The 27,235-nt window shown below is 37.9% G+C and overlaps 2 protein-coding genes across 2 annotated transcripts; both read left to right on the top strand.

Annotated features, from left to right (window-relative positions):
• Positions 1 to 238: 238 nt before the first annotated feature.
• Positions 239 to 1,168, top strand: LOC127135534 (U11/U12 small nuclear ribonucleoprotein 31 kDa protein). The gene has a single exon (XM_051062201.1). It carries the CDS (start codon positions 305 to 307, stop codon positions 1,136 to 1,138), a length of 834 nt encoding a protein of 277 aa, XP_050918158.1. The 5' UTR covers positions 239 to 304; the 3' UTR covers positions 1,139 to 1,168.
• Positions 1,169 to 17,014: 15,846 nt separating this feature from the next.
• LOC127137455 (U11/U12 small nuclear ribonucleoprotein 31 kDa protein-like) lies at positions 17,015 to 17,848 on the top strand. The gene has a single exon (XM_051063913.1). The coding sequence runs from the start codon at positions 17,015 to 17,017 to the stop codon at positions 17,846 to 17,848; it is 834 nt and encodes a 277-aa protein (XP_050919870.1).
• The last annotated feature ends 9,387 nt before the right edge of the window (positions 17,849 to 27,235 follow it).

Below are 27,235 nucleotides of genomic sequence, written 5' to 3'. Positions count from 1 at the left end.
TTTTAGTTTTATGCTATCTTTACAAGTACTCTGGCGGTGAGCAAGTTGTCCATTTACATATGGATAGTACTGCTTATAAAAAAATAAGAATGGATAAAACCATATATAAAACCAATCCAAAATATCCGGATCCATGTCCAGATCCGCTTGGAGTTTCGCTTCACTTCTCTAGGGTTTCTCAAACGCATTATAGAATCTCTCCACTCTCAGATTTCCTCTATAGATTAAAGAAGCATCGGAGAACTAATTCCGTCGCCGGAAACCGAACGCCGTTGCCGGAAACAAAAAACCTGAACCGAAAAAAATGTCAAGCAAGAAGAAACACAAACGAAAACACAGCGACAGCGATGAAGACGACGACGTTTTCTACTACCGCTACTGCGCTTCGTCCTCAACCCCCAACACCACCACCGGCACCACATCCAGTAATCAACCCCAATCAAAACCGAACAACAAAGGATCATCAATAGGAGGAACAGGTGAACCCTTAGCACCATCAAAATCGACGCTATACGTTTCTAATCTAGATTACTCCCTAACAAACTCCGATCTCCATACGCTCTTCTCTACTTTCGGCCGCATCGCGCGTGTAACCGTTCTCAAAGACCGTCACACGCGCCTAAGCCGCGGTGTCGCGTTTGTCCAATTCGTTTCTCGTAATGACGCCCAACGCGCCGTGGCGGAGATGAATAAGAAGATTCTCAATGGAAGGACTCTAACTGCTTCTATTGCTGCTGATAATGGACGTGCTCCGGAGTTTATTCGGAAGCGCGTGTACAATACTGAGACTGCTTTGTGTTATGAGTGTGGGGGGCATGGTCATTTGTCGTATGAGTGTCCTAAGAATCAGTTGGGGCCGAGGCCGCGGCCTCAGCCTAAGAAGCCGCGACGGGGATTTAGTGGGCTGAGGGATAGGGATGGGGAGGAGGAAGGTGATGAGGAGGAGGAGGAGGGTGGTCAGATTGCTGCGGAGCAGTTTGACGATAATTGGGCTTCTGTTGTGGATGATGAAGCGGGTGAAAGGTTGCTGGGGAGAAACAGAAATGATGATGAGGGTTTGGACAACAACAAGACGAAGAAGAAAGGGAAGAAAGCTGGGTATTTCAGTGATGAGAGTGATCATGATGATGATGATTGATCATGACTATGTAGCATTGACACTTCAGATTGAAGGTGTGTGTTTGGTATTCCGCATTACCGCATTATTCAACTAGTCCTGTGTGTCGTGTCTATATATGTGCCAGTGTTTCATAGATCTAAATGGCAATTTTTTGTTTTTATCAAGATATGGTGTAATTGATGAAATTGTTTATATGTTGTTGGCTTGGTTGGATGTGTTTATGGTTTTGATCACAAGCACATGTTAGTTATTAGTTATTGTGGTAGTAATTAGTGATAGTGGTGGTGAATTGGTGATGAGCATTTTTGTGTATTCCATATTTTCATAGTTAATGAATGATGACAGACGAGTCTCTTATTTATCGGCTTAATTTAGCATTCGGTTTACCTGTAAAACAGAAAGGAAAAGCCTGTTCGTTATGTTTTTTATTTTGGTTCAGTTAAAACATGTAATGTAATCAAATTGTAACACCCTGGTTTACTTTATGCACATCTTGTTATCATATAAGTAAGGTTTTTAATTACAGTTGTGGTGGTTATGTTATGATATTTGATATGTAGAATATTGTAGTCAGATATAGCTGGATTTGATGTGGTTGTTGAGATCTTGAAAAGCATAGGTTGTAGACTTGTAGTCACAATTACTGTCGCCGTTCTTGTGGAAAGCAGTTTAAAACCATGGGTAACAGTTCTTCTGATTACCTTTACTCTTTGATGTCTACTGAGCATTTTTATGCAGATTGATGAGTATTTCTCAAGTTTCTCTTAGAATGCTTAAATTGCTTCTCCCAGAGAAAATGTGGTATCCTTTTCATGCATAATCACTTGGCTGAGCTGGAGAATAATACCAATTTGTGCCTCACCCTCGACACTAGGCTTTAAATTATAGGTTTAATTATTCTGTAACTTTTTGAACCATGGGCTAATCTTGAATGTCATTGTAATGATATGTAGAAAAAGAAATTGGTTATTGTTATGCTATTTCCTTTCTTTCTGAATTATGGCTTTGAATCGGATTAAGTATAGTTATATTATATGGAGTTTGGGGTCAATTGTTACTGTTGTACTGTTGGTTTTAAGCATTGTTGGTTTTGGATATATCTATAACTCTGAAACCATATTCAGTTGACAGTTATATATAACCGATAGATACCATATTCATGATTGTCTATATACTTTTGTATGCTCATATTTTTTACTAATTGAATCATTGTCTTATGGCACAAGTTAATGAAAATAGTAGAGTTCATATCCTCTATGAATAGGATTAACATGAAGCTTGATTACATAGTACGATAATTGTACTCAGATATAAAGATATTGGGAGTTTTGTGAAATTCAGGATATCGGTTTCTTGAATTTTGTTGAAGTTTGAGCAGATTCAAATAGGATTAATATGGGTGTTCTTGAAGAGGAAGTAGGTAAAAGTTTGGAATTTTTTTTCAAAATAATAATTATTTTTATTTTTTTTTCAAAATAACTAATTATTTAAAAAAATTATCAAAATAACCAGGTTTGGTAGAGGATGCGTCAGATGAACTGGGGCACCCCCAATGCATAAAGAGGAGGCGTCAATAGCATTGGCGCATGCATTGCGCTCCTCACGAGGAGGCGCCACTAGCATTGGCGCATGCATTGCGCTCCTCATGAGGAGGCGCCAATACTAGTGGCGCCTGCATTGGGCCTCATGAGGAGGCGTCAATGCTAGTGGCGCCTAGGTGCATTTGGTTGTGTGGGCGCTAATTCATCTGGCTGCATGTGATGGTCATGTGGGCGTCAATCCCTCAAGCGCCCACATGTTTTGTCCGTCTCTATAAATACCACGCATTGGATGCAATATTTTTCACTCAAACTCATCTCCTAATACAATTCAACCACCATCAATTTCAATTTTCCCTGTTTCAACAATGTCTGCATACATTCAAAAACAAGTGCTGATGTAATATTTTCTGCCGTTGCGGCTCCGGTACAGATTCGACTTTGGAACACAAATATGTTTGAACGTCTTAATCGGACGTTGTACAGTTGGTTAGAGGGAGAAATTGGAGAGGGTGAACGGATTAGAAGAATACAATGGCTTGTGTCCACGTTCAACCAACACGGAGAATTACGCGAATTGGTGGATATTAAGACAGACCAAGACGCTCGTAGGATGATGCATTACATGTTCAAAATTGTTTTGCTGGTTGTAATTGCATAGTTCTTGTATTTGTTATAATTATATGTGTTACTGTTTATGCAATGGTACTTTCGTGACAGACGTCTAATATGAAATAAATTTAATTTTTCATATATTGCAATAGAGGTACATGTAAATTTATCTGGTTGTGCTCATTCTAACACTAGGACAGTTATTACGATTGTGACCTAGTTGACGGCATGAACTACATAGTCTAACCATTTTGTTCGCCGTATCCATTTCGGTTCGAATTCGGATGCTGTTTGGGCGACCCTTTTTCTTCCTTCGCATAACTTCGTTGTGCCAGACGATGTCCCCTTGATATTCTGGCCAATAATCCTCTTTTGCCACTACGAAAAAACTAATTTTATAAACATTTGAAAGACTGACGATTTTGTAAACTTCAGATAACAAGTATGATGGATCCCTTCGAACCTTTGAGCATGCCGCAAGGACATGGGAGCGGGGGTACGAAAGGCTTGGAACTTTCTGCAGTCGCACTAACCTCTATCTATTTCGACTCTATATTGTCCCATCGGCATGCCCTCATTGTGATCCATGGACTCGACAACACTAAACCAACCTTTACTTCGGTCAAAGACCGTAACCATGGATCCACCGTACCGCATCTTCGTTTGACAATCTTATTTCCTTGCGGTAGTGTTTGAAAGAAGGTTCTGATAATGTGTAACCTGCATTGACAACCTTCTTCCGCAACGTCTTATCTTTGATTTCCCGCATGAAATTCTGAGCAATATGTCTATTACATAACACATGCGTCGAAGGAGGATTTTGCCAGCCGTTGTCAATGTTATTATATGCACTGATGATTGAAGGGTGTCTGTCGGAGATCAAACATAAGTTAGGCTGAGGTGCAACGTGCAATCAGAGATTTCTTAGGAAAAAACTTCATCCCTCAGCAGAATCCCCTTCAACTAGGGCAAAGACGATTGAAAAAATATTGATGTTCCCATCTTGTGCCACTACCATCAGTAACGTTCCTTTGTATTTTCCGTACAACCATGTACCATCAGTTTGTATAATTGGTTTACAGAAAGAAAAACCTATGATACCTGGTTGATACACCCAGAATAGACGGTGAAATATTTTATTTCCAACAGCACACGTACCATCTGGTGTATAGGCGGACAATTTGTTTCCAGCTTGACAATTGTCCCGGGAGCATATTGTTTTAGAGCCAACAAGTATTTTGGAAGTTGTTTGTAAGACTCCTCCCAATTGCCAAACACTTTTTCAATAGATTTTGTCCTAGCTATCCATGCCTTCCTATATGATGGAGTGTACTCGTACTCTGCCCTAATATGCGAGATTATTGTACTCACCTTTAATGATGGATTGTCGCTAATAACAGATAATATTTCATCACATATTAGCTGAGAGCTTAATTTACGATGATCCTGGATTGGGTTTGTCAGCATGCATGTGTGATCTGGACCCATTGATCCAATCTCCCAAGACTCGCTCCTCTTCCGGTACGAAGCTGACAACATAAAAAGGCAGTGCTCATTCGGACAATAAACTTTATACCTCGATGCGTCAGTTCTGTCAACTCTGAAATCAGCTGATAGTTGCATGTGGAATTTCTTAATGGCTCTTACACATTCCTCTTTTGTGCGAAATGTGTCTCCTTGTTTCAAAGATCCTTGCATCTGCACGTAAGGATTGTACCATACATCTGCTAAAGGTTCATCTGAACCCAAATTTAACCTTGTCATCTGTTGGGGTGGGCAGTATACATAACTTGTTGGTATTGGCTCCTCTTCCTCTTCAGCGTTCACCATCGAATCAACCATGATCTCAGATTCTTCTTCTTTGTCATCTAGAACATTCACCTCAGCTTGTCCGTCATCAGTCTCACAAAACACTTGTGACTGATCAATGTACAGAGACACCTGTTGTTGATGTGGTAATATATACAACTCTATATCGTTGTAACCAGATTGTTCGTGACTGACAAACATATGCTGAATATCATCATCATCTCGAATCTTCTTCTGATAAAATTTAACCTGGTTTTCTACAAACCAAACCGGATTTTTATAGATGATTTGGCCCACATTACTGCATTGCAATTTCTTTTCTATTCTTTGTTTCAGATGTGAAAATTTGATCGTCGATTTATTGTAAACCGAGTTACCTCTGTGTTTCGAAAACAAAAACCGAACAACTGATGATCAAATATTTCACCTTCGACATGGGCACTGATCATGTAATGTTGTGTGGAAGACATTTTGTTGAAATATTAAATATGTAGATATCTTTAAGGGAATTGAATGCATTGCTAAGTTGTTCATCCACACAACATAAATAATGTTTCATTGCTAACTTGGTCGTTGCATTGATAACTTGGTCATTGTTTGTACAAACTTGACCATGCATGTAGTAGAAAGAATCAACCATGCAGAGAAAAGAGTGACAAGAACACACATGCGCCTGAGCCCTGAGATTCCCACCTAGGCGCCCATTCCCTAGGCGCCATAAAGTAACTGGGGCGCCAAAAGGATGGGTGCCTCTTCACAAAAATTGGTCTTATGCGCCACTAGGAAGGGCGCCCCTTCCCATTGCCCTACACTAAGGCGCCAAGAGGAAGGGAGCCTCTTCCTTGCATGTGAAGAATCACATGTAGGCGCCAAGAGGAATGGCGCATCTTCCCTTACATGTTGATTCTTCACATGCGCCTAGAAGAGATTCCTCACATGCTATCTCTCACATGCTTTCTGAAGTTTGTCATTCCCTTGTCTTCTCTTGCCATTCCATGCAACCAATCACATTCATCTTAGGTTGCAAACCTACTCACTCATTCATCTATAAATAGCCTCTCATATCAACAATATCAAATCATCTTCATCAATACTCAATTATATTCTTCTACCACACTTGTTTCCTCTACCACACTCAAGCTTTGCAAAATCAAATCATGTCTTTGTTGACTATGGGCGATGAACATAGAGGCACGCTCGAGAATATATCGGCATTTGTATGTCATCTCTCTCTTTTTACTTTTTCTATTTTTAGTCTTATACCTTTGTTATCTATGTTTTTCTTACTTCTTATAGAGTTGTGCTTGTTGATTATGTATTTCTTCTTCTAATTGCATTTTCTTACTTTTTTATTATTAGGATCCGAAGCGGTTTAGATGTCGTGTACATGAATATGTACCCCACGATCCTTAATAGAACCATATATTAGAGGATGTGGATTTGGAAATCTACTCAACATTGTTTCGTACTCGGTGGACTACAAGTTCATTCTAACTTTGTTGGAGAGGTGGAGACCCGAGACCCACACATTTCACCTTCCGATTGGTGAGTGTACCGTCACACTTGAGGACGTGTACATGTTGTTGGGTCTCCGTATAGATGGAAAGGCAGTGAATGATCGAGTTAACCAAGACAACAATATCTGCAATGAATTATTGGGTGCCCATTTGCTAGACGACGAAACTGAGGGAGACACGTCCGGTCAAGCAAGGGGGCAAGGTATAAGTTTAAAATACCTTAAACAATATTATGCCAGTATAGTAATTCCCGACGATTCAACCGAGTATGAGAAAATAATAAAAGCTTGGTGTTATATTATGATTTTATTTGATAATTTTTTGTTTCCAGAAAGTACAGGTAATTTTGTAAATATAATGTATTTACCTTTATTACGCAACATTAATAAGGTAAACACTTATAGTTAGGGTTCAGCTGTATTGGCCCATCTATATAGTGCAATGTATAGAACTACAAAAAAGAATACCTATATTTTTTTTCATGTGCGTATTTGCTTCAAGCTTGGGGTTGGTCAAGAATGTCGTCGCTCGCCCCGATAAATGAGCGCCCATTCGTGTTCCCGTTTGCAACCAAGTAAGTCTAACACTTTACCATTCACCATTTAGTTAATTATATTTTATATTATAATTAATAGTAAATAATATTTTTCACTTCTTTTTTATCTTAGGTGGTCAGTAAGGGGAATGAACTACAACAGGTGTCTGAAACACGCTATTGTAGTCTATCGAAATCTATTGGACCACATTGGACATGACGATGTAATAATCCTACCCAACTATATTTTAATTTAAAAATACTTCTCAAATTATTTTCCATCTAATCGTTTCGTATTGTTTTACAGTTTGTCTGGAGGCCATATCTGGGTCTGGATCATGATGTGAACCATGACGATGCTGCAGTTTGGACAACGAAGACACCGGTTATCCGATTCACTATGGTGGAAATGCACCAGAGTGACCGGATCAAACTGCAGTTCTGAATGCTACAACAGATTCCAGAATCTCCCACGTGTTTGGGGAATTGACATCAAAAAAGGGTTGATGCACAATGGGATTATTCTGATTGGAGAGACTTTGCAAAAGACATGTGTCGTCCATAGAGGAATCAAAGACAACACATCTTGAACGAACCAGATATCCATGGTGCAAGACCGACTCAACAAAATATATGGCATGGTTTAGATCGGTAACAACTCAACAATTTGTATCTGAGCCGCGGTATTTGATGGATCCACGCCAACATGCTTCGTCATCGTATGCCCCCCAACACCAATGTGAACCCACCCAAACCCAACAACCAACCATACAACATCAACCAACCACATACACACAACAACCAAACACCCAACATCGCAACCCGTTCATGCCAACCACCCAACAACCAACCATCCAACGTCGCAATCCATTCATACCTCTCACTCAAACACAAAACCAAGAATCAAACCCCGCAACCACAACTGTCTATAGCCCAGATGATTCATATGGGTCACTTCATCGTAGCCCCCCATCAATAACACCCAACCATTGTTTAACTATAGTCGCCCCAGAAACCATTGCTTTGTTTCCAAAACGACTCAATGACCCAATTTGGGCAACTATATCGTCCCCAATTCACTCAACCACAACGCCCTAACTACGATGACATGGGCACCGAACTCCATTACGGAAGCGCCGTTGGCCAGAGCCCCTCCGGATATTGGGAGCAAATGATGACACATCTATCAAATACCGCTGGAACTTCCGTTGGACCTTCCAACCAACCATCGCTCGATCAGGTCAGCACACAAAGACCCCAAACACCTCAAGAAAATCGTGGAAGACCTAGGAGATAAACTAACGCACCGGGATGTGGAACAGGGGGACGTTATAATCGGACGGGTCATTAGTTTATTGTCAGTCCAATGTAACCAATTATTACATCATCAATGAATTTTTTTTCATTACTATTTCTTTTTTATTAAATAATAAAAATTAAATATTAATAATTAAAAAAAAATAGCAGGGGGTGTATGCGCCAGATGAATTGGCGCATACACCAATCAAACATACATAGGCGCCACTAACATTGGCGCCTCCTCATGAGGCCCAATGTAGGCGCCACTAGCATTGGCGCCTCCTCACGAGGAGTCTAATGCATGCGTCAATGCTATTGGCGCCTCCTCTTCATGCATTGGGGGTACGTCAATTCATCTGCCGCATCCTCTATCAAACCTGATTATTTTGGTAATATTTTTGAATAATTGGTTATTTTGGAATTATTTTTGAAAATAATGGTTATTTTGAAAAAAAATTCTAAAAGTTTGTTTTAATATATTTGTAATATTTTAATACAAATAAAATAAAAAAAAATTAATTATAAAAACAATGATATATTTTATTAGTTCATAAATGTCTATTGATTGCTTACTCATTCCATCCTAAAATAAGAATAGTTTAAGGTTTTTATAAATTGTCATAAATGTATAGGAGAATAATGACTTGAAAGAAGTTTTAATTATTTAATGGCATTCTGAAAGAAATTGATATTGAAAAAGTAAAATGATGTTTATTTTGAGATAAATTTTGTTTGGTAAAATAATTTTGAAATGAAGTACCTCTCTAATGAAAGTAAAGTTTTGAAAACTAAAAATAATGCAGCGTTGTTCAATAGCGAACCAAAATATTAGTTTTAAAAATTGGAGAGTAAAAAAATATAATTTTAGCAAAATAGAAGATAAATAAATAAATTTAAGTCAGTAATTTTAAAAGTATTTGTTTTTTAAATTATGAATTTATATTGTGAAAAGTAATCTAATAATTTTAGATGTAATTGATGGTAATAAATTCAGAATTTGAAATTTAAATTCTTTGAAATATAAAATATAATATATATTTTTGGTGACGATTAGGGCTTTCATTGATAGAATTTTTTTTGGTGACAACTCAGAATTTGAAATGTATATTTTTTAAATTCAGAATGTAAGTAAATAGTTTTTTTTGGGGACGTTTCAGAATTTGAAACTTAAACTATTTAACTCATATAATAAAATAATAATTTTTTTAAGTTTGCTTAATCAAATATATATTTATTTATTAGACTTCAAAGGCAACCCTTGGAGAGCATCTGCTACTGTCTTTTTGCCAACTTGAACAATAAGGTTCTTGAAATCTCTCTTCCAAGCAAGCTCCAAACCCATAAGGACACCCCAGAATTCTGTAGCAAGACTATTGCAATCACCAATAGTCTTATGAAAGCCACAAAGTTATCTTTCTTGACTGTCACGAAAAACACCCCCACACTTAGTAAGCAATCTGCTAGTGGTAGCCCCGTCAGAATTAAAACAAACCCCGAAGGTGTGAAAAACATAAGAAAGGGGGTTTGAATTGAGTTTTACAAAACAAAAGTTTTTTACCAACTCAAGAACACCACTTAAAAGTTAATAACAAAGAGATAAAAACACAAGTATTTTATTATCGTTCGCTTGAAACTCAAAGCTACTATAGTCCACCCTCCAAAGTGATTTCACCTTATACACACAGATTTAATCCACTATAATCAACTGATTAGAATAATCACAAAGAAGCTTTTGTTTATTAAGTGGATCACTGGATTAAGATGCATATTATTGTTATTCATTCATTGAGCATGGTACATGTCATTGTAGTCAATGACATCATCTACTCCATGCATAGGTTGCCTCGAAGGCTCACGTCTCATTAATTCAAGATTATAAAAAGCATCATTTGGTTCATAAGTACAAATTGATTCATATCAACAAGTCCTTTTGGCCGACCTACAAGATTGGTGCATTATTATGGTCCATCACGTCTCATGGCGAGCATTCTTATTAAATGAGCATTTTTTTCTACTCATCTCGGGCCACGTCTAAAGAGCTATTTAACGGATGGCCTAGGATTTGCATTTCCTGGTCCTGACTTGAGAAAATTTCCTGAGGATTTAGATTCAATGTCTTTTAATTCCTATAAGAAAGAAAATGAAACAGTTTTCTATGGACTTCATAATAATGTTACTTTTGATCAAAAAATACAAATTTAGATGTACAAAACCATTCTTTTTCCATATGGGCACGATCCTTCTGAGAATAAATTTTGTAAGGGGCATAGTTTACAGTTATATTGGTAGACCTCATGATTTACACACAGCCATGGCCTATGATCTAAAGACTTGAGGACATTACAATAAAAAAGTATATAAGCTTAAAACATCATGACAGTTGACCACGACAACTCCATGCACTCTCTTCACCAAAACACTTCCAGAAGCAGTAAACTTGGTATCATGAGTGAAACCTGCAGGATTCAAAGAAACAATGAGTAAGGATTTTCCCAAAGAGATTATGATCAAAAGAAGAAAAACTGTCACAAGCTGCCGAACGGCAAAACAGCAAAAACAAGCCGTCACACCCAAAAAACAAAAAACGGCTACAGACGCAAGTTCAGAGTATTCCTCCCACAGCAGGCCATGTTGCAGACCTTGGCAACATGATTGTCCTTCAATGGCAGGATGGTTAACAACTCCAAGACAGATGATTCAGTTCCAGAATGTTGATGTTAATAACTGGATAGGGATTTGGTCGGTAGCAGAGATGTTAAACAATCGAGAAAACTAACATGCTAAACACAGTTGAGAGTATCTCTTAGCCTACACTTGGAAATGAGGATACATTTAAAGATTCACCTTTTGGGACATAAGGTTTAGCTATAGCGGCAGGACCATTGCATTATGAATCATCAATTAAAGACGGGATTGGTTTAAACGCCATAATGCTCCAAACCAAAACAGTGCCAGGGTATGCTTCAAAAAAAAACCTGTTACAATAGAACCTATTATCAGAGAACCATGACAGATGCTGAACCATGACAAGAAGAAACCTGTTACCAAACCATCTAACCTTGATCAAATATACGATCTAAAAACTGCACAAACCACTACTGCATCACCAAGCATAGCAACCCACAAATCAGCTCACGCACAAGCAAAGTATCCAAAACAAAAATAATCATTACCATAGCAAAATTTCATTCAAACTTCTAACACAATAGCTAACAACATCACATTCCAAGTTAACAGGTTTTCAGCATATGACTAACCTCATGGTAATAGAATCACAGGAGCAATCATGACTACCACCATGTAAAACACAGCAGACTAGCAATCCAAGCTCAGCCATCAACAAGGTTAACATCCATACAAGTATCATCAAGCATCCTGAATATCATTCAGATCACCTACCAAATACCAAACCAAGTATCAAACATGGCATCAATTTAATGGTCATAAGACTTGTAAGCACACAATTGTTATGATAAACCAAAGGCAAAGATTCACAGGATTCGAAAATACTTGAGCAGCAATTCATACCTAAATGTATTAAGTCCTCACATCAGCAAAAACGGAAGAAGTGTTGTGAATCGAAGTTGAGAAGTCATCAATTAAGGTTAAAATATATGCCAGTAAATACCAATTTCCTTACCTCAATTGTTGAAGGTTTCACCGCAGTAAAAACTAGATGGGAGATTCAGTGAAGACGGCCACGCATTTGGAGATTTTTTGGGACCACAATCAAATCCGTTTCCTACCACATTTACATTGGTCCCCACCAAAATCTAAAGAAAGATTTGATGCTAACGGAATGATTCCTTTTTGCACCATCTGCCAAGGATCCACACACGATTTTGGGGAGCTCATTTCACTCTATAAAAGGAAAGCTAATCGATTGAAAAAGGAGAGAAGAAAAATACCGTCACTCTGCTGAAATCCCAAACGAACCTTACACCGAAAAGCTCCGCTAAAACTCTGTATTTCAACTCTGATTTTCACACTGAAAATCAGGGTTTGAAGAGCTTGACCCCTTCAATCGCGTGCAAAAGGAAATGACAATCAATTAGAGGAGAAAGTCAGAATCAGACAGAAAACAAGGAGTGGATACAGAAGGATAGAAAGAAAAGGAAGAAACTTGAAACAACAAGCAAAAGAAGAGGGACAACGTCATACATACTCACCGAAGGTAATCATGGCCGTCAGGTCTTCGTCGGGGCTACGATGCTCCGGCGGAATCTTTCCCTTTTATTTTGCTTTAAAGTGCTTTGACCTTGTATTTTGACTCGTTAATTTCTGCTGTTGATTGTGATATAGAAAACGGGTTAGAAGCTAAGATTAGGTTTTCCTTTGAGGTTCCGATTCGCTACTGTTTTCTAGATCCCGTCGAGGATTTGGAGGTTTGAGGGGATTGTGGTCGTTTGTCACGTTGGAAGTTTTGAACTTCATGTTCGAGTCCTGGTTTGTTTGAGGATGAACACCGAAGGGTGTTCATCGGTTTCCTTTCAAAAAAATTTCTCTCTCTGCAGTTTTGGATTGGGACCATGCACACGATTTAATAGGGAGAGGATATTTTCCAGAAAGAATGAAGAGTCGTTTTAAGAGAGAGAGACAAAATTATTTTGATTTATTTCTTTGCTTTAAGGGGTGATTGTTTCTTCTTTTAAAATATTATTAAGAGTAAATTAATGTTATTGATGATAGATACTTGGGTGCTGTCAGATTATGTTCCCAAAATCTTTATGATGTTATCAATGAACAATGATGCGCGTGGCGGTAGGTAAACCGAGGCCAACCTTTTCTCTTCTCGGCGGTACCACTTGGCTGAGTAGGAGAGGATTTTGGGCCTTGTGGCCCATCCCGAAAATAACACTACTTTAAGTCCCTTGGGCCTTCTTTGATCCAATGTTTAGGGCCTAACTTTTTATTTATTTCCCAAACATTCCAATTTGGTCTACTTGGTTTATGAGCTATTCTTGATTGTTTTAATTAAAATTAAGATAACACTAATATTAGAAATATTTATTAGTTCGGTTTCGATTACTATTTTCAACTCTTCTTTTTATCTTGTTATAATATTATAATTAGTTAAATGGTGGATTAATGGTTAACGTCAACAAATAATTTACTTTATTTTCTAATAAATAAGTTTGACGTTGGTCCAATACCAAATAGTCTTTCCCAAAAGTATATTAATTCTAAATAAATTCAAATTCACCGTATTTAAATAGTATTCTCTTAAAAATTATTTAATTTAATTTTGAATGAAAAGGAGAATAGTAAGCCTCCGCTTCACTATCTCTCGACTATTCGAACAATTGGCGTACGCCATATTGCTCGGATTTTCGTCATTCATTTAAAACCCTAAAACTCCATAAAATTAAAATCACTCCACCAATTAATTATAAATTCTAAAAGTTTTATTTTTAATAATTAATCTTTGAATGAATAGGAGAATAGTGAGCATCCGCTTCATTATCTCTCGATTATTCGAATAATTGGCGTACGCCATATTGCTCGGATTTTTGTCATTCAATTAAAACCCTAATAATCATACAATTTCAAATCAATTTTTCAAATCAAACATAGGTTCTAAATTCAAATTATTTCTAAACTTCAACCATCATATTCAAATCATTTTCCAAATCAACTACAAATTCTAAAACATTTAATTCTTAATTTATGATAATAAAGAGGATAGGAGGCGTACGCCTCACTATCTTTCGATTATTCGAATAAATGGCGTACGCCACATTGCTCGAGTTTTTGTCATCAAACTTAAAACACAATCGAATAAACTCAAATCACCTCTTATATCAAACCCAATTTTACAAAATAAACTATACAACTTCAATAGAGAATGGGAGGCGTACGCCTCACCACTCCTTGATTATTTGAATAATTGGCGTACGCCACCTTGCTCAAATCATCGACAAATCCAAACCTACCAACCCAAAATTCAAGCTATCTTCATAAATCGAATACAATATCTAAACATATCTTTTTACAATTTAAACCTCGGGTGATAAAAGTTGGGAGGCGTACACCTCACCGTCTCTCGATTATTTGGATAATTGGCGTACGCCATATTGCACAAATTATCGACTTCCGACTAAAACACGTTAAATAAACTTGGATAAGGGAATAGGTGGCGTACGCCTCGTTATTCTTTGAATAAGCAAGTAGGAGGCGTACGCCTCACTACCGTGCGTATTCAACATCCACAAACAAACTTTCAAAACAATTCGAACAAAAAGGGAATAGAAGGCGCACGCCTTATTATTCCTCGAAAGAATTGAACGATTGGTGTACACCATATTGCTCAATCTTTCGTCGTTCCTCAAATCATCAACAAATCAAACCTAACTTCTCGCCCTCGAGCGATCGAAACCAATCAAATCCAAACACGTCAATTCAACTCGTCACCCCCGCGTGACCAAAACCCTTTCAAAAAGAACACTGTCAATCCTTTCTAATGCGCACAACAAACCAGTGCTAGAGCCTCCACCGAGAGTAGACAAGCCAGTGTTTAGCCGTTAGAACGCCGACCTACACAGTCGTTCATCAAAACAAAACACAACCAATATTCGTAGTAGCGCGAACTACGAATGCTCTGATTTCCTTATTGCACCATAAGGATACGTAAGCAGGAGATTGCTGTATCTTCGCGAGCACACTAATAAAAAACCTCCCATTTCCCCCATCCTGAGGTCTTCATCCACATCTATCATCAATTCTAATTACTCGAAGCAAGCAGATAAACAGTCAATTAACAGTCAAATAGCAAAATCAGACTAAAAGGTTCCCGTTGAGTACAACGGACGTGAGGGGTGCTAATACCTTCCCCTTGCGTAATCGACTCCCGAACCCGAATATGGTTGCGACGACCATTATTCTTATTTCTAAAGGTTTTCTCGATATTTTCCTATTCCTTCATTGGAATAAATAAAGTTCGGTGGCGACTCTGTTTCGAACAACATTTTTTTTTCCGCGTCCTATCGCGAGGGATCGCATTATCATCTTTTTTTGAGGTGCGACAATTACATGCGACTCTATATGACTAATGCACAAATACAAGATATTCAAAATCCTTTGATTCTTAGTAAAATTGGTGTCCCCACAACGACAATAAAGTGGATGAATTTTTCTGAAATGAGTCATCTTATATCAAATGTATATGACTGAGTTTTAGTTTAGTTTACAAGACATAGTTTTTCGTAAATCGTTTTCCCTCTGCTAAGTTGCCCTCCAAATAATTTAAATGGCCGGGTTGTCTTGATTAGACAGATTGCTACTAAGATGCATTTTATACAAGCTTATTTGAAACGAGGGTGTCCTCTACCACCAACATTCGTAGAATGGAGAGAACGTCTTAAGGAAGAAACATCTGAGTGAGAACTTTGCTTTTTTGGATAGGATGCATGAGTTCTAGAAATTAAATGATGTTGAAAAATAATACAATAGAAAAAAGTCTAATGCGAAAAGTTCAATAAATTTAAAAAGATGTCATCGATTTTGATGCATTTTAATCGTATGTACTTCTAATTTTGTTGATTCACTATGTTCATTTTTATTCTTATATCTTCATTTTAAGATGTCCAAACATAATCTAAGCGTATAAATAAAGCATTACTTTTGAAAACAAATTAATTGTTGAGTTTCTAGTAAGAGATGAGTCCTCTTCAATTCTGGACAAATTCTACATAAGAGTTTTTAAATGTTGTGAAACTGAAGTTATTAGACTAAGGTTTTGCTTAAATTGATGCAATGAGATCATATGAAGTGATATGAGATGAAATAGAATAAGATTACATTGTTTGAGTTAATTAAAATCAAATCCAGTATAATAAAATTTTATTATTCTATTTTATTTCATTTCATCACTTTTCATTAGCATTGTTTCCCTTAGATATGAGGAATAAAAAATTACATCACTTTCTACTAGTATTGATCACTTTCTACGAGTATTGTTCCCTTTAATATGAGCAGAATGAAAATTTTCATCACTTTCCATCAGTATTGTTTCTCTTTTATATGAGCAGAATCAAAAACTTACTTTGTTTTTATCGCTAATTATTCAAATAATAAAGTAATAAAATTTCTATTTCACTCTATTCTATTTATCTTAAGATATTAAAATATAATCTAAAATAATATAATAAAATTGTATATCTAACGAACTAGAAATTTTTGTCTTAAAAAATCTAGCATCATACTAACAAAAAATTATTAAAATTTATATATGCAGATGGGTGGCTGACCAATTAAATAAAAAAATATTAAAACATAATAATTTTTAGTTTTATGCTATCTTTACAAGTACTCTGGCGGTGAGCAAGTTGTCCATTTACATATGGATAGTACTGCTTATAAAAAAAATAAGAATGGATAAAACCATATATAAAACCAATCCAAAATATCCGGATCCATGTCCAGATCCGCTTGGAGTTTCGCTTCACTTCTCTAGGGTTTCTCAAACGCATTATAGAATCTCTCCACTCTCAGATTTCCTCTATAGATTAAAGAAGCATCGGAGAACTAATTCCGTCGCCGGAAACCGAACGCCGTTGCCGGAAACAAAAAACCTGAACCGAAAAAAATGTCAAGCAAGAAGAAACACAAACGAAAACACAGCGACAACGATGAAGACGACGACGTTTTCTACTACCGCTACTGCGCTTCGTCCTCAACCCCCAACACCACCACCGGCACCACATCCAGTAATCAACCCCAATCAAAACCGAACAACAAAGGATCATCAATAGGAGGAACAGGTGAACCCTTAGCACCATCAAAATCGACGCTATACGTTTCTAATCTAGATTACTCCCTATCAAACTCCGATCTCCATACGCTCTTCTCTACTTTCGGCCGCATCGCGCGTGTAACCGTTCTCAAAGACCGTCACACGCGCCTAAGCCGCGGTGTCGCGTTTGTCCAATTCGTTTCTCGTAATGACGCCCAACGCGCCGTGGCGGAGATGAATAAGAAGATTCTCAATGGAAGGACTTTACTGCTTCTATTGCTGCTGATAATGGACATGCTCCGGAGTTTATTCGGAAGCGCGTGTACAATACTGAGACTGCTTTGTGTTATGAGTGTGGGGGGCATGGTCATTTGTCGTATGAGTGTCCTAAGAATCATGTTGGGGCCGAGGCCGCGGCCTCAGCCTAAGAAGTCGCGACGGGGATTTAGTGGGCTGAGGGATAGGGATGGGGAGGAGGAAGGTGATGAGGAGGAGGAGGAGGGTGGTCAGATTGCTGCGGAGCTGTTTGACGATAATTGGGCTTCTGTTGTGGATGATGAAGCGGGTGAAAGGTTGCTGGGGAGAAACAGAAATGATGATGAGGGTTTGGACAACAACAAGACGAAGAAGAAAGGGAAGAAAGCTGGGTATTTCAGTTATGAGAGTGATCATGATGATGATGATTGATCATGACTATGTAGCATTGACACTTTAGATTGAAGGTGTGTGTTTGGTATTCCGCATTACCGCATTATTCAACTAGTCATGTGTGTCGTGTCTATATATGTGCCAGTGTTTCATAGATCTAAATGGCAATTTTTTGTTTTTATCAAGATATGGTGTAATTGATGAAATTGTTTATATGTTGTTGGCTTGGTTGGATGTGTTTATGGTTTTGATCACAAGCACATGTTAGTTATTAGTTATTGTGGTAGTAATTAGTGATAGTGGTGGTGAATTGGTGATGAGCATTTTTGTGTATTCCATATTTTCATAGTTAATGAATGATGACAGACGAGTCTCTTATTTATCGGCTTAATTTAGCATTCGGTTTACCTGTAAAACAGAAAGGAAAAGCCTGTTCGTTATGTTTTTTATTTTGGTTCAGTTAAAACATGTAATGTAATCAAATTGTAACACCCTGGTTTACTTTATGCACATATTGTTATCATATAAGTAAGGTTTTTAATTACAGTTGTGGTGGTTATGTTATGATATTTGATATGTAGAATATTGTAGCCAGATATAGCTGGATTTGATGTGGTTGTTGAGATCTTGAAAAGCATAGGTTGTAGACTTGTAGTCACAATTACTGTCGCCGTTCTTGTGGAAAGCAGTTTAAAACCATGGGTAACAGTTCTTCTGATTACCTTTACTCTTTGATGTCTACTGAGCATTTTTATGCAGATTGATGAGTATTTCTCAAGTTTCTCTTAGAATGCTTAAATTGCTTCTCCCAGAGAAAATGTGGTATCCTTTTCATGCATAATCACTTGGCTGAGCTGGAGAATAATACCAATTTGTGCCTCACCCTCGACACTAGGCTTTAAATTATACGTTTAATTATTCTGTAACTTTTTGAACCATGGGCTAATCTTGAATGCCATTGTAATGATATGTAGAAAATGAAATTGGTTATTGTTATGCTATTTCCTTTCTTTCTGAATTATGGCTTTGAATCGGATTAAGTATAGTTATATTATATGGAGTTTGGGGTCAATTATTAGTGTTGCACTGTTGGTTTTAAGCATTGTTGGTTTTGGATATATCTATAACTCTTAAACCATATTCAGTTGACAGTTATATATAACCGATAGATACCATATTCATGATTGTCTATATACTTTTGTATGCTCATATTTTTTACTAATTGAATCATTGTCTTATGGCACAAGTTAATGAAAATAGTAGAGTTCATATCCTCTATGAATAGGATTAACATGAAGCTTGATTACATAGTACGATAATTGTACTCAGATATAAAGATATTGGGAGTTTTGTGAAATTCAGGATATCGGTTTCTTGAATTTTGTTGAAGTTTGAGCAGATTCAAATAGGATTAATATGGGTGTTCTTGAAGAGGAAGTAGGTAAAAGTTTGGAATTTTTTTTCAAAATAATAATTATTTTTATTTTTTTTTCAAAATAACTAATTATTTAAAAAAATTATCAAAATAACCAGGTTTGGTAGAGGATGCGTCAGATGAACTGGGGCATCCCCAATGCATAAAGAGGAGGCGTCAATAGCATAGGCGCATACATTGCGCTCCTCACGAGGAGGCACCACTAGCATTGGCGCATGCATTGCGCTCCTCATGAGGAGGCGCCAATACTAGTGGCGCCTGCATTGGGCCTCATGAGGAGGCCTCAATGCTAGTGGCGCCTAGGTGCATTTGGTTGTGTGGGCGCTGATTCATCTGGCTGCATGTGATGGTCATGTGGGCGTCAATCCCTTAAGCGCCCACATGTTTTGTCCGTCTCTATAAATACCACGCATTGGATGCAATATTTTTCACTCAAACTCATCTCCTAATACAATTCAACCACCATCAATTTCAATTTTCCCTGTTTCAACAATGTCTGCATACATTCAAAAACAAAGTGCTTATGTAATATTTTCTGCCGTTGCAGCTCTAGTACAGATTCGACTTTGGAACACAAATATGTTTGAACGTCTTAATCGGACGTTGTACAGTTGGTTAGAGGGAAAAATTGGAGAGGGTGAACAGATTAGAAGAATACAATGGCTTGTGTCCACGTTCAACCAACACGGAGAATTACGCGAATTGGTGGATATTAAGACAGACCAAAACGCTCGTAGGATGATGCATTACATGTTCAAAATTGTTTTGCTGGTTGTAATTGCATAGTTCTTGTATTTGTTATAATTATATGTGTTACTGTTTATGCAATGGTACTTTCGTGACAGACGTCTAATATGAAATAAATTTAATTTTTCATATATTGCAATAGAGGTACATGTAAACTTATCTGGTTGTGCCCATTCTAACACTAGGACAGTTATTACGATTGTGACCTAGTTGACGGCATGAACTACATAGTCTAACCATTTTGTTCGCCGTATCCATTTCGGTTCGAATTCGGATGCTGTTTGGGCGACCCTTTTTCTTCCTTCGCATAACTTCGTTGTGCCAGACGATGTCCCCTTGATATTCTGGCCAATGATCCTCTTTTGCCACTACGAAAAAACTAATTTTATAAACATTTGAAAGACTGACGATTTTGTAAACTTCAGATAACAAGTATGATGGATCCCTTCGAACCTTTGAGCATGCCGCAAGGACATGGGAGCGGGGGTACGAAAGGCTTGGAACTTTCTGCAGTCGCACTAACCTCTATCTAGTTCGACTCTGTACTGTCCCATCGGCATGCCCTCATTGTGATCCATGGACTCGACAACACTAAACCAACCTTTACTTCGGTCAAAGACCGTAACCACATGTGTGTTTGCTTTGGCAGCTTCATGTCTGATGAATTTCATCGAAGCATCACTGAACAACTGTCCAGATTGCAACACTGAACTCCATTTTAAGCGTCTGGTTTCAAACAATGCCCTTAGCCTGAAATATGTAGCATGCACCAAAGCGATTATTGGTAGGTTACGGATGCCTTTGAAGACAGAGTTCATTGATTCCACAAGATTTTTTGTCATGTGGCCCCAACGTTGACCGTTGTCGTATGCCCTAGTCCACTTCTCCAAAGGAATACCATGGATCCACCGTACCGCATATTCGTTTGACAATCTTATTTCCTTGCGGTAGTGTTTGAAAGAAGGTTCTGATAATGTGTAACCTGCATTGACAACCTTCTTCCGCAACGTCTTATCTTTGATTTCCCGCATGAAATTCTGAGCAATATGTCTATTACATAACACATGCGTCGAAGGAGGATTTTGCCAGCCGTTGTCAATGTTATTATATGCACTGATGATTGAAGGGTGTCTGTCGGAGATCAAACATAAGTTAGGATGAGTTGCAACGTGCAATCAGAGATTTCTTAGGAAAAAACTTCATCCCTCAGCAGTCTCCCCTTCAACTAGGGCAAAGACGATTGAAAAAATATTCATGTTCCCATCTTGTGCCACTACCATCAGTAACGTTCCTTTGTATTTTCCGTACAACCATGTACCATCAGTTTGTATAATTGGTTTACAGAAAGAAAAACCTATGATACCTGGTTGATACACCCAGAATAGACGCTGAAATATTTTATTTCCAACAGCACACGTACCATCTGGTGTATAGGCGGGCAATTTGTTTCCAGCTTGACAATTGTCCCGGGAGCATATTGTTTTAGAGCCAACAAGTATTTTGGAAGTTGTTTGTAAGACTCCTCCCAATTTCCAAACACTTTTTCAATAGATTTTGTCCTAGCTATCCATGCCTTCCTATATGATGGAGTGTACTCGTACTCTTCCCTAATATGCGAGATTATTGTACTCACCTTTAATGATGGATTGTCGCTAATAACATTTAATATTTCATCACATATTAGCTGAGAGCTTAATTTACGATGATCCTGGATTGGGTTTGTCAGCATGCATGTGTGATCCGAACCCATTGATCCAATCTCCCAAGACTCGCTCCTCTTCCGGTACGAAGCTGACAACATAAAAAGGCAGTGCTCATTCGGACAATAAACTTTATACCTCGATGCGTCAGCTCTGTCAACTCTGAAATCAGCTGATAGTTGCATGTGGAATTTCTTAATGGCTCTTACACATTCCTCTTTTGTGCGAAATGTGTCTCCTTGTTTCAAAGATCCTTGCATCTGCACGTAAGGATTGTACCATACATCTGCTAAAGGTTCATCTGAACCCAAATTTAACCTTGTCATATGTTGGGGTGCGCAGTATACATAACTTGTTGGTATTGGCTCCTCTTCCTCTTCAGCGTTCACCATCGAATCAACCATGATCTCAGATTCTTCTTCTTTGTCATCTAGAACATTCACCTCAGCTTGTTTGTCATCAGTCTCACAAAACACTTGTGACTGATCCATGTACAGAGACACCTGTTGTTGATGTGGTAATATATACAACTCTATATCGTTGTAACCAGATTGTTCGTGACTGACAAACATATGCTGAATATCATCATCATCTCGAATCTTCTTCTGATAAAATGTAACCTGGTTTTCTACAAACCAAACCGGATTTTTATAGATGATTTGGCCCGCATTACTGCATTGCAATTTCTTTTCTATTCTTTGTTTCAGATGTGAAAAATTTGATCGTCAATTTATTGTAAACCGAGTTACCTCTGTGTTTCGAAAACAAAAACCGAACAACTGATGATCAAATATTTCACCTTCGACATGGGCACTGATCATGTAATGTTGTGTGGAAGACATTTTGTTGAAATATTAAATATGTAGATATCTTTAAGGGAATTGAATGCATTTCTAAGTTGTTCATCCACACAACATAAATAATGTTTCATTGCTAACTTGGTCGTTGCATTGATAACTTGGTCATTGTTTGTACAAACTTGACCATGCATGTAGTAGAAAGAATCAACCATGCAGAGAAAAGAGTGACAAGAACACACATGCGCCTGAGCCCTGAGATTCCCACCTAGGCGCCCATTCCCTAGGCGCCATAAAGTAACTGGGGCGCCAAAAGGATGGGTGCCTCTTCACAAAAATTGGTCTTATGCGCCACTAGGAAGGGCGCCCCTTCCCATTTCCCTACACTAAGGCGCCAAGAGGAAGGGAGCCTTATACCTTTGTTATCTTGGTTGAAATGGTACATCATCATCATCATGGTCTTATCATCACCAAGAGATTCATTGTTCATGATCAGATACCTTGAGATTAGGGTTTTGGCCTCTGGTCAACCCTAATCAGTTGTATAGGGCCAATCAGGGCTTGTGAAGGAGATGGGGTCTACAATGGATATGGGGATCATTTTATGGTTATATTGAGCTTATGGAAGCTAGGGTTTCATTTTTGAGCCATTTCATCAGGGGTTTGAGGCTCAACTTGATCAGTGCATAGCCAGATTCATCTGTCAGTCAACAAAAGTCAACTGTGGTCAACTGTGTCTGAATTGATGGATTTGGAGGTGGGAGAGGGCAAGATACACCTCATTCATGTCCAAACAAGTTTCATTTGGCATTTCAAACATCAAGAATGAAGAAAATAAAGTCAGATGGAAACTTTCCAAAAATAGAAAGTGACCTGTAATTGAAAACTGCCAAAAATGGAAAGTTATTCACCTCAAAATTACATGTCCAAAAATGCTTCAAATGAAATTTTTTCCAACATCAAAGTTATAGATCTTGCTCTCACCTTTCCAAAAAGTCCAAGAACATGAATTTCTCATGTGTGGTTGGCAAGTTGTGATCAAATCATTTTCAGAAAAAGTTGATTTTCAAAGGGCCATAACTTTTGAATGGAAAGGCCAAATTGGGTGATCTTTCTTTGAGCAAACCACATTTGACATGAACTTTCACATTGCATCATCACATTTCATCAAAAATCAACACATCAAAAGGTCATTTTTCAAGTGAACCATTTAAAAATTGGTGGGAAAAGAGGTCAATTTCAAAAATACAAGGCATTTGCATTTCAAACCAATTCCAACACATTCTAAACATCAAATATGACTTGTTTGCATTGCATTTCTACTGTTACATTGGTTGCATCTTGAAAAGGGCATTTTGGCCAAAACTCATGAAAGTGCATTTCACTAATTCACTTGGATTTGCCTAATTTTGATTAACAAGTTGATTAGCACATGGTATAAGTTCATAATCATAACAGAAACTGATAATCACAATTCACAATCTCAAATCTAACAGAAAACTCATCAAATTCTCTCAATTTTCTTCAAACTTTTTCACACTTTTTTCATCATTTTCATTGAAATTCTTCACTCTTCTTGCTGGTTTTTGTGTGATCCATCATCTACAGGTAGTGTTGATCATCTGTTTCACAAAACCTTGGCCAAAGCATTGAAGAATTGGAACTGTTGCATCCAAGAGCATTCATGGCAGTTTGACAATTCTTGGAACTGGAGCACGCTGGAGCTGAAAGACCTACTCCATTCATCTTCTACATCATCAAGCATCATCTGTTTTCAGCTTTTGGACCTTGAAACGCACGAATCAAGACCTGCCATCTCCAAGAGGTTAGAATTCGATCTCAATAATTGTTGTAATCATGATATGGCTTTGGTAGATTGAAGTTCATAGAGCACGACGCAACTTGTAGAATTGATTTTTATTAAGAATTGAGTGAGAAATCTGGAATTTAAGATTTGATGTCAAAGTTTCTTTTGATCGATTTGTTCAGCATGTTAGGAATTAGGTTAAAGCATGTGGATATTCTTGATGTACGTGATTAGATGAGTTCAGTGATATATGATTTGTCCATTTTCGTGCATGTTTGTTCTTGATGAATTCTCTGGTGATGAATGTTGATGAATGTGGATGAATGATGAAGAACGCGTCCAGATTTTCTGTTTGATCCGTTTGCCTGGCTTTCATTTTTTGAATTCTGTTTCCCGCGGCTTCTGGCCATTCACGCTTCGCCAAGTCACTTAATGAAACTCAGCGTTTCATTAAGTGATCCCAATATTTACGAAAATGCCATCCGCGCCATTTTATTCATTTAAACTCTTAAATATTTATTTCATTTTTGCAATTAACTTCAAAAAATCACAAATAATTCATGGATGATCCAATTTGAGTGAGGATTTTTGCATTCATCTCCAAATTCTCTCTAGTTTATTTTAGGCATGATAATAAAAGTTGTGCCTGGTTGATTTTTGATTTTGCCTAATGACTTTGATCATGTGTGCTTTGTGTATAGGTGTTACCATTTTGATCATAAAATCTTGATGCTTCATTAGAAATTCATGAAATTTTATATGCATGATTTAGACTCTTTCCTGGTGATTTTGATGTATAGTTTGCAATTTTTGAGTTCCTGGATTGAGAGTTATGACATGATCTTTGAAGGTGTTACATTTTGTGCCATGCCATTCTTTGTGCAACTTCTTGATTTTATTTACCATGCTTGTGGACTTTGAATTGAGCTGAATTTTTGCATGATTGACCAGATGAATGTTGAGAATACATGTGAAGTTTTCTGGATTTATTGAGTTCATTTTCAATTTGTTGGATAATTTCTCCCCTGTTTGACCAATTGGTGACTTTTTGTGAGTCATGTTTTCATTTGATTTGGGAAATCCTTGTGGTTTATTGGATGAACTTGAAATTTGGCATGTGTATTGTAGACATATTGTTGGTTGCCATGGATTTGATCTCATTCATTTATCATGTTTTGTCACTGTTTTATGATTGGTTGAAGCTGATGCTTGTTTTGATGCTTTGTATGAGCTTGTATGAACTTGTCTGGACTTAATGAATTTAATTGACCTACTTACTTTGATCCAAATGAGCTGAAATTTGGTATGATTGACATGTTATGGATGCTGTTTGATCATGAATTTTTTGAGGATTTATTGAAATGTTTTGGTATTGATTTGATTGTGATCATTCTGTTTGGTCCTTTGAGGTTCTAAATTGCATGTTTGATGCTTTTTCCTTTATGAAATGATAATGATGAATGATGTGAACATGAGACCAATTGGACTTGATTCTTATTTGTTTGATCTTGATTTTTGATAAGTTTCATGTTCTGTTTTGATGATTTGATCTCATTTTGGCCCTAGTCTTGGACTAGTGGTTTGTGCTCTCACTTTTGAGTTATGTTTCAGGTTAATAGCACAAGTGCTTATGCTTGATGGTGTGCCTCATTTGGAGTTGCTTTCTTGACTGTTTATGCCTAACCTTGAGTTTGTTTTGTAGGGTTTGATATTTGAGTTTGAGCTTTAAGGGCTTGCACCTTTGTGCATTGTGATTGTGTTTGACTGTACAGATTAACTGTTGACTTTTGCTGTTTAATGTTGGTTTGTCTGAGTACTGATTATATTTGATTGATTTCAGGTACATTAGTTGCTAACAGTTCTTTTTGAACTTGCATTGGCTATTGCTTGGTTGCTTAACCAATAGAGGTAGAATTCTCTAACTCCATGTAGTCTGGAAGACCTGGCCTGTTACTTGGCCAGGCAACTGTCTGAAGTCCTCCTTAAGAGGCGATGTTTGTGCTTGTTTATTTTTGTCCCCAAGCAGGAAAAGTCCTTTGAATAAGGCAATTGGCAGAACCCAAGGGATGTGCAATCCATCCCCTGCTATTCTTGTTGAGTCGTCCCTCTGCTCACACCACTGTGTTGATGCATTGGGACATTAACCCAAGATCTTGTACAGTTGTACAGTTGAGTCAGAGTCATGAGTGTAGAAGGGTTCCCACTTTCTGAACCCACACTCCTTTGTCTGAAGCTCTCCCTGGCCAGGGATAAGAGCTGTGAGGCACACCCCTCACTCACCTTTCATCAGCTTCACCCTGACTCTCAATGTCAGGGTTAAGAGCTAACACTACCCTGTACAGTTGGCTTGCTCTTGCAGCCTCACCCTTGTTTGAGCCTCACTTGTGTGCATATAGTGTGTGCTATTTGTGATTGTTTGTTTGCTGTTTACCTGTGCTGAGTAGGATAGGCTTGCTCCCTGTGCAAGTTAGCTAGAAACCTTGACTTAGGGATGATTTTGCATGATAACATCTAGGCTCGAGTTAGTCTCCCTAGTTGTGTCTCCCTCTGTTATCTGGTTAAGCTAGTCTTTCTCCCCTGTTCAGGGGAACTACGTTGCCCTGATCCTCATACCAGATGAGGTACGTAGGCAGGAGGTCGTGCGAGATCTCTCCGGGCACCCTTTTCTTTTTTTGAGTGTGTTGTGCTTGACAGCTATCAGGCTCGAGTTCCCGACTCCCTGTTTAGTCTGTGTGTTCACCCTTTTTCTTTTTGTGTGTGTTTACTTGACGGTTGCTAGGCTCGAGTTCCCGACTCCTTAGTAACTTGTTGCTTGTTTGTTCTTGTTGTGTGCTTGGAGTCCGGTATAAGTCCATCAAGTGGCATCTGGTTTCCAGTGTGGGTCTGTTTGGTTCGGAAGCTGATGTAAGTCCAGCGATTGGCGTTCGGGTTCCATGTTTG

This window comes from Lathyrus oleraceus, chromosome 4 (genome assembly GCF_024323335.1).
Source record: "Lathyrus oleraceus cultivar Zhongwan6 chromosome 4, CAAS_Psat_ZW6_1.0, whole genome shotgun sequence".
Taxonomy (NCBI): domain Eukaryota; kingdom Viridiplantae; phylum Streptophyta; class Magnoliopsida; order Fabales; family Fabaceae; genus Lathyrus; species Lathyrus oleraceus.
This window is presented reverse-complemented; position numbering and strand designations above follow the sequence as displayed.